At 67.3% G+C, this 8689-nt stretch overlaps 1 protein-coding gene across 1 annotated transcript in view; it reads right to left on the bottom strand.

Moving 5' to 3' along the window:
• LOC123023738 (SH3 and multiple ankyrin repeat domains protein 3-like) overlaps positions 1 to 8689 on the bottom strand; it is a 60664-nt gene that overhangs the window by 14502 nt on the left and 37473 nt on the right. The window contains exon 10 of the mRNA XM_044430701.1: positions 22 to 773. Within this exon, the coding sequence (XP_044286636.1) occupies positions 22 to 773 (752 nt within the window). The remainder of the gene's footprint in view (positions 1 to 21; positions 774 to 8689) is intronic.

Below are 8689 nucleotides of genomic sequence, written 5' to 3'. Positions count from 1 at the left end.
GCTCCCCTCGATGGCGCCCACGGAGAGGAAGACGGTGGACTTGCGCTTCTCGTCCAGGCGCCGCTCGCGCTCCTTCAGGGCCCCGGAGACGGCGGCGGGGAAGGGCAGGCTGGCGGCGCCGGCGGGCGGCGGCGCGGGCGGCTCGGCGCCGGCCAGGCGGTGCCCGGGCCGCGTCGGGGAGGGCTCCCGCGCGAAGGCGCCCGCCACGGACAGCGCGGCGCGCTCGTGCGCGTCCTCCACCTGCAGCTGCTTCACCAGCGGGCTCTTCTTGCGCTGCGGCTTGGCGGGCGCGAAGAGGCCCACGCTGAAGGGGCCCATGTTGGCGTAGGGGTTGTCGGCGGCGCGCCCCTTGCGCTTCAGCTTCTCCGGAGGGGTGGCGGCGGGGCCGGGCCGGGCCGGCTCGGCGGGCGCGTGCGGCGAGTCCTGCAGGATGATCATGGAGCGCGCGCGCTTCTGCCGCTCCGGGCCCGGGCCGCCGGCGCGCGCCTGGTCGTACAGCTCGGCCGCGCTGATCACCTGCGGCAGCCCGTGCAGCTTGGCCTCCAGGCCCGGCTTGAAGCTGGACCGCGCCGTGTCGTAGACCCGCCCCGGCGGCGGCGGCGGCGAGAAGGAGGGGGGCGCGCCCGTGTCGAAGTAGTACGGGGGGGGGGGCGGGGGCGGGGCCGTCTGCGGCGGCGGCGGGATGCCGTGCCCTTCCCGGACCGTGTCTTGCATCGACGTGCTCCGGGGAAACTTCCCGTCCATTAGGGAGGCGGCGAACTTCTCGTCCTCACCTGCAAGCAGCACAGCGGGCGGTTAGCCGTCCTAGGCAACCTCACGGGGAATCGGGGCGGGGCGGGGCCCGGCGGGGGGGCCCGGCCACACCATTCCCCCCCCCGGGCGACCGCCCAGGCGCTTTCCGGATGCCCCCGCGGGGGGAGCCCCGCTTCCCCAGGCAAGAGGTTCCTCCCGCGCGGTTCTGGCAGTCAGGGCCCTTCCCGCGATACCGAGCTGGAGCCGGGCCCCCTGCCTCCCGAGCCCCCCATGCCGCCCGAGCCCCCCATGCCGCCCCTGCGTTGATCGGGAAGGGATCCCGCCCTTCCGGTGCTCGCACGCGCTGGCCTGCCTGCCTGCCCCCACTTGCTGTTCCCAGCCCGTGGGTCCGGAGGACCGACAGGCTCCCCCAGTGCTGCTGCCCCACTGGGCCCCTCTCCCCGCAGGGGGGCGCGCCGCCTGCGGCTCCCCCCTTCCTCTGGCGGCCTGATGTCCGGAGCGATTGGCAGAAGCCCTTGGGCAAGTGGGTTCGAGGGCGCGAGCGGAAGCTGGGGTGCCACAAGCACACTCCGAGTGGCCGATCAGGGAGCTCTCTGCGCATGGGGGGGCACACTCCTGAGAGGGGAACATGTGCTTCAGCAGGGGGGCAGCCCTAGAGGAGTGGGAAAGGCTTGGCTGCGCAGCGCGTGACTCGCTCCGGGCCTGTGGCTGCCTCTTGTGCCGATGTCGGCGAGCCGTGGCACACCAGCCACGTCTGCGGAGCGGAGCAGCGCCAACGGGGTCTCGCGCGGCCACACAGGTTCAGTGTCTGCGCAGCACGAGTCACTCAGAAGGGCCCTGGGGGCGGACGGAGGAAGGCCCTCTCTGGGACCGAGACCAGCCACTCTAGGCAGTTGGGCCAGCCGGGGCTGCGGGAACTTTGCCCGGGCTGCCTGTGACTCCCTTTCAACTCGGCTCCCGGAGCAGCCCGACCCGCGTGCCCTCGCCTCAGGAGTGAGCCGCTGGCAGATCGTGGCCCACGAATCCCTCGGGAAATGCACGGCTGCACACTGCCTGACCCACGACGCTGCCCCACCTGTGGCCCAGCAGCTCGTTTAAACGCAGTGCCACTTCACCGGGCGCAGGTCAGAGCCAGTCCTTTCTCCACGTCCACAGCTCTGCCGGAAGACAGACCCAGGTCCCCCGCTGCTCCCCCCACCTGCCTGTCCTGCCCTCCTCGCGGAGATGCACCTGCCGGAGCAGAGCGCTCCCTTCCAGAGGGCGGGGGCTGTGGGCCTTTGCGCACTGCACTTCCGGGAAACCCCTTTCCTTTCTCTGTTACCCGTCCCAGGTGCGAAGGGGGGCCACTTTTAGCTGGCTGGCTGGAAGGCACGGGGGCCCTTTTGGCAAGCTGCTGGGCCAGCAGCAGGAGGTGGGGATGCAAACAGGTGTGTGCAGCCCCTCACTTTTGATGGGGGGGGGGGAGAGGAAAAGTGAGGGAGGGGGCAGGGAGGGAGAGGGAGGCACTTGTCCCCAGGGCTCTGCAAAGCCTGCAGGGAGCCACGGGGTCAATCCTGGGGGGAGCTGCAGTCGATGGCGCCCGGGATGTCTGAGCCAGGCAAGGATTGGTGCCTGGACTCCGGGATGGGCCGGGTGGCAGCCAGTCCACTGTGGCTGATGCCCAGCAGGAGGGAAGCCCGGAGGGGGAGGCCTGCGGCTTGAGCTGGAGGGGGCCCCCCGAAAGGCCCCCATCACGGCCCGGGCTGCTCCCGGGCCCAGCTGCGCTGCGGGAGGCCCACGCGGCCATGGGAGCTTGGGTCAGGGCTGCCGGCTCCGCCAGCCAGGGCCTCTCTGGAGCAGGGCAGCTGGCTGGGGTGGTACAGCCCCGCGCGGGCTGGGCTGCCGCAACCCACTCTGTGTGGGGCTGCCCTGGTCCGGGAGCTACAGCCACAGCCTCCTTTTGGCAGGCGGCTCCTCCAGAGAAAGGTGCAGCAGCACAGGCAGGGTGGACGGTCTGCTCGTGGCTGCCGGGCCCTAGGCTGGGGCCTCCCCGGCTCCGTCCGCCTGGCTGCGGGTCAAGCACTCTCGCCAGCTCCCAGAGGCCTGCCGTCCGAGGGGCCGCGCCTCCGGCACGCACCCGGCTCCTCCTCGGGGATCCGCAGGCGGCGGCCTCTCTCCCTCGGTCGCAGCCATTGAAACGAGTCTTCCCAATAATGGTTTTCCTGGCATTACTGACTTTAAAGATTTTCATTAAAGACATGATCCAAATATCCTCTGCAGTCCCCCTTTACTGTTCACGGCCGGCATTTTACTGACGAGCCGCCAAATATAAGCTGCATGAGTAAGAGGGCAGAAGCATCGCAATCAAGCCCCCGCCCTCCCGGTGGAGCCCGCAGAGCTCCCCAGAAGCAGCTGGCCCACCGTTCCCTGGCCGCTTCCGACGCCTCCCCACTGTCTGTGCTTGCTCTGGAGAGCCCTTGCCTGGTCCAGGCCACATTCCTGGAGCCAGCCTGACGTGTTCCTGCCTGAAGCAGCTGGGCCACATGGCCCGGGGTACCTGTCCCGGCACGCACTGGACTGCCCAGCCCCTGGGAGCAGAGCTGGAGGCAGAACGGGCAAAGCCCCCGCACACCCCCGGCGGCCCCCACAAAGGCCCCGCCGGTTTGCGCACAGGGAGGGGGCAGCGCCACCGGAGGAGCAGTCCTCTTCGCAAAGGGGGAGACAGGCCTCTCCGCTGCTGCAAGGAGGGCAGAGGGGGCGGCGGGTGGCCACCCGTGCCGGCCAAGACGGAGCCTTTCCGGAACGCCCAGTCTGGGATCGATTCTGCCTCGAGCAACTCGCCTGACAAAACCCCGAGAAAGGTCCTGAGCGGTGGCGTGGGGACCAGAGGCCGGGGGCCTGCGAGCAGAACCCAGGCCAAGTCCGGGTGCCGAGGCTGCCAGGCAGGCGCAGCGCATGGAGGTGGGCCTGAGAGACCTTGCAAGGCCTGCCCCACACACTGGGGGCGGCACCCCCTTCTTCCAAGCCGGGGCATTCGTGCCTTACTAAGCAGCCTGACAGAAACGGCCTCCTGGAACCCCCCACCCCCGGTCCCTGCGGCATTTTGCTTCACATCCACGTCTTGCCATTGGTTGCCTTTTCAAAGTCCAATTCCGGGTCCACCTGGGGGGTTCCGTTGCAGCCCCCCGTCCTTGGATCGCTGCTCTCTGCTAGTGCCTTTCAGCGCCACAGAAAGAGGAGTGAGACGCGCAGAAGCGGTGGGGCTGGTGACTCAGTCGTCAGCTGTTCCACCTCCAGAACACGCTCGTGCAGCCGGAAGCGACGGGCACCACGGGCCTGCCCCCCATTCCTCCCTCGCCGGGGACGGCAGTGCAGCCAAACTTCAGGGGCCCGGGCACCGCGTGAGGGTACATCCGTCAGCAAAGCCCATTTTGCATCTCGCAGCATTCCGTGGAATCCCAGAAGAGTGGGGCTGGAAGGGGCCAGAAGGCCCTCGGGGCAACCGCCTTCCCCGCCCAGCGCAGGGCTCCCCGTCACACCACCCCACTCAGGGGGCTGCCCAGCTGCCTTCTGGACGTCTCCAGCGAGGGGGAGCCCACACTTCCCCCCGGGGGGAGGCTCGCTGCCGTACTGCTCCGGCAGTGAGGAAATTCTCCCTGGAGTCTAGTCCAAATCGGGTTCCGTTTAACGCCAGTCTGAGATCCCAGGTCCTGCACTCTGGAACGAACGAGGAGAGAGCTCGACCTTCCTCCCTGTGGCGGCATCTCGGGCACCTCAGGAGGGGCATCGTGTCCCCCCAGCCTTCTCGAGGCTGAGCTTGCCCAGTCCTCTCCGTCTCTCCCCACAGGGCAGCGTTTCCAAGCCCTGCCCCATCCCTGCTGCCCCCTCCGCACCCTTTCCAGCATCTTTTCAAAACTTGGGTGCCCAGAACTGGATGCGAGACGCCGGGCGAGGTCCGACCAGTGCCGAGAGCAGTGCAGCTAGCAGTCCGCGTGTTTTCGGAAGTGAGGCTCCTATTAATCCGCCCCAAAGCAGCATCTGCCCTTTTGGCGGCTGCATCGCACCGCTGGCTCAGTCTTGGCCTGCTGCCCACAGTCACTCCGAGCGCTTTTTCTTTATCAGTTCCGTTCGGCCACGTGTCCGCCATCTTGCAAGCGGCGCTCTCGGTCTCTCGTTTCTGGCGGAGGACGTGGCATTGTCCCTTCGGAATTCCATCTGCCGCTCTCCGCCCAGCATCCCAACCTGTCGAGTTCGCCCTGGATCTCCTCTCTGCCTTCCAGGGTATTTGCTCTCCCACCCAGCTTTGTGCCATCTGCCAATTTAATCCTCCTTCGTCTACAGCATCCCTCCAGTCCATCAGGGAGGTTAAAAGTGAAGTCAACAAATGAAATTAGTCTGGCACTAAATTGCTTCTGGAGGGATCCATGTTGGCTTGAAGTCATCACTGCATTGTCTTCGAGGTGTCTGCAGACAGTTTATAATCTGCTCCAGAATTTTTCCAGGGACTGATGCCAGACGGACTGGTCTGCAGCTCCCCGGTTCACCTTTTCCCGCCTTTCCTGCAGGCAGGGGCAACACGAGCCCTTCTCCAGTCACCTGGCGCTTCTCCCGTCTTCCATGAATTCTCCAAGATGGAAGACGGCAGGTCTGAGCTTTCTCCCGCCAGGTCTCTGACCCCTCCCCACTGTCCGCTGTGCTGGCCCGGCCAGGAAGGTCCTCTTCACTGCAAGACACGGAAGGAGCAGCCCTGGAGCGATCTGGGGGGGCAGCGGCGCCTCCGAGAACAGAGGGGACGAGGGCTGGGAGTCAGGGGAGGTGCGAGAGGAGCACAGAGCTGCGCCTGACACGAAGGAAGTGTGCCAGGAGGCATTTCTCCCTCGCCCCACCGCACCGGACGCCACAGGGTCCTCCCGTGAGGCTGGCTGGCGGGAGATTCCGGAGACCAGGGAAGCCCCTTCTTTGCAAGGTGCACCGTCCCAGCTGCAGCGATGGCCTCACCTGGGCGGCTCCGAAGAGACGCTGGATGAACTCCCGGAGGGCGTGTGGTCCCAAGGGCGGCACGTGGCCTCCAGCGCCAAAGGCGGCGTGCCTTCATGCTCCAGTTGCTGGGGAACGTGGGCAGGAGGGTGCAGCGGCACCGCACGGTCGCTTGCAGGAGCCCATGCGCAACGGGGTGGTCCACGTGTGAACAGAGCACTGGGCCCAAGACAGCCTCAGTTCTCCGGCAGGAACCCTTCCCAGGGATCTCGTCTGCAGCCCTCCAGCTTCCACGCGCGTCCGCCAGGCCTCCGTCTGCCCTCCCACCCGGCAGGTTGCAAGCGGGACACTCCTCCTCTCCCTTCCCAAACTTTGTATTTGCACAAAAAATGCTCCGCATGCAACCTTGATTCCGCCACTCAGAGAACTCCGTGGAAAGGAGCTCATTCCGCACGTCAAGCAGCACGTCGGAGACCGAGCTGCAGGCCGCCGGAGCCATGCGCTGTGCGCGCCACTCTCCAGTCCGAGCTGCTGTTCAGCAGAAAGATGTTTTCTTTCTGCCAACAAAAGTCCACGGGCTGCTCCTGTGCGCAGCACGTCCGGCTTGGCCTGCGGGGGTGCAAGTCGGCCGCGGTGACCTGGGCGGACACTCACTCCGTCGGCCACGGGCCAAACACTCCAGCTCTCTCACTGGGAAAGCGGGAAAACATTGCCCAGTTAACCCAGGGATGCCTCTTGCTTCGTTCCCCGTGCGGCAAATGCCCTTCCCCAAAGGCTCTTCCAGGCACTGGGCTCGCCCCCCCAGTTCAGCGGCCACTTCCCGTCAATCCCGTAGCCCAGCCCGTGCGGCCATCTCTTCTTACGGCACAGCACGTGAGGAACACGAAGTGCCTGGAAAGGTGAGGGGGCAGAGGGGGAGGCGGGGGAGAGCCCTGGCATGCCCTGGATCCTCTCGCAGAAGCCCGGCGCCATGGAGTGGGCCCTCGCCTCGCAGGGGGGGGCGTCACTGGAAGGCAGCACTTTGCTTTTCTGCACAGGCCTCCCCGCCAGATTTGAGAAGGTAAAACCTAAGCCCATGGGCACCGGCAGTGGCATCCACGTGGCCCAGGCAGCCTCACCGGAGCCGGGCTGGGCCGGGCCGGGCCGGGCGCTCACCCCCCGAGCAGCCGTGCCACTGCATTTGGCACAGCGCATTCTCATGAGGGCAATCTGGCAAAACGCTCAGTGCAAACAGAACGCCTTACGAGGTGGCAGTTTGTAAATCCTTCCAAACGCTCACGCTCCGGCGGCAGGAATGCGACGACGCACGCGGCTCTTCAGCCTGAGCCCCTGGGCTGGCCCTGAGGGAGCCCGTCCAGGGAAGGGTCCCTGTGCAGTGGCGGGGGCGTTTGGGCGCATCCTGCAGAAAGCAGGCCGAGCTGCTACGGGGGGCGAAGGGCTGCCGGCGCCAGGAAGGAAGGCCGGCCAAGAGGGCCCTGCTGCAGCTGGCGGAGGGAAACAGCCGCACGGGCCGTGACCACCAAAAGGAGGCAGGCGTGGTCCTCGGACTCCCCGAGGCAGAAGGAAGCCCGAGCAGGATCCAGGCTCCGGTGCCAGCTGGCTCACGGCACGCCTTGCTCGGGAGAAACCCAGCCAGGCCCGCAGCGAAGACAAGCGCTTAGGGGCCAAGGTCCAGCTGCCCCCGCAGAAGCGCTGCCCCATCCCTGTCCTCATCTGACCGCCGGGCCTGAGCGAGGCCAGAAACCTCTTGTGCTTCCCCGCACACCCATGAGCTGGACGCCCGCCGGGCCGTGGCCGTGGGCAGCCACCCGGCCTCCAGTGTGGCACCCTTCTTCACGCTTCCTGCTCCCACGCGTGCCCAGCTTCCTCCCTGGGCGCCTGCTTCCGGGAGGGGCTCCCTTTCCTTCTGTGCCTGCATGCTGCGCCTCGCGGCATTTTCTTAAAATTGCACCACTCGCCTCATCGCGCCGAGCGTGCGATTTGAAGAGGTTACCATGCCAGCTGCGACCGGAGCCTAAACCCGAGCCGAGCCCACGCTCAGAGCCGCTGGGCAACCTCCATCAAGCCTCGACCGTGGCTGTGAGGGGCGGCCGGGTCCAGGTGGGAAGCATGAACAGCCACGGGGGCGGGGGGGGGGCGAGTGCTCCCAGGAGCAGGCTGAGCTCGCAAAACCATGCCTGCGTGGCCACCTCTCCCCAGGGGCGAGAGCCTCCCCCAACATGGCAGGGCCCTGCGGTGCCTTAGAGGCAGGTGGCCTCGCTCGGGCCACGGCTCCCGTGGGCTGCTGAGCACTCAGGACAGGCAGGGAGGGGAAAGGCCAATTATAGCGGGGGGGGGGGGGGGGGGGGGAATGGGGGAGACCCGGGGGGGGGGGGGGGATGTGGGACATGTGGGAAGCCCTGGCAGGGACGATCGCATGGCTCATGGAGGTCACTGATGGCGCAGGAGTTGCTGGCCACACCAGAATCGGGACCATCCGGACAGTAAGCCGAGGAACAGCAGCGGGGGGCAAGGACTCCTCCACCTTGCAAGGACTGCGCGTTTCCTAAGAAGGTTCTCCTCTGCTCTCAGCAGGCCTTCCTTGGGACGCCTGGAGGGAGCTGCTCCCCCCGGCCCCAGCCCAGAAGCCTCGCTCGCCTGAGCCTCAGCCGGGCCCCCGCGGTTGCCGACTCCCCCACCCAGGCGAGCGGCTAGTTCCTGGGGTAGCACAGGCAGGCCGCGGCGGCGAGCTCGGGGCCCGAAGTGTGGCCCCCACAAGCACGGCTGGCCACCCGGAGCTCGGCCTGGGCGGCCAACAGCCCTGTGGCAGCCACTGCACGGGCTGCGGGTTCGAATCGAGCCCCTGCTGGGCTCAGTCCTGCGAGGGAGACCAGTCGACTCGACGGCCACGGCTCCTTTTGGGAAGGGCGGCTTCCCATGACGGGATGGAGGCCCCGGAGTGAGGGCAGCTGCGCTGAGCAGCACCAGGAGGTGCCGTGGC

This window comes from Varanus komodoensis, unplaced genomic scaffold, assembly GCF_004798865.1.
Source record: "Varanus komodoensis strain SLA01 unplaced genomic scaffold, ASM479886v1 scaffold1, whole genome shotgun sequence".
Taxonomy (NCBI): domain Eukaryota; kingdom Metazoa; phylum Chordata; class Lepidosauria; order Squamata; family Varanidae; genus Varanus; species Varanus komodoensis.
Note: the sequence above shows the minus strand (reverse complement) of the source record. Positions and strands in the feature narration are given on the sequence as shown.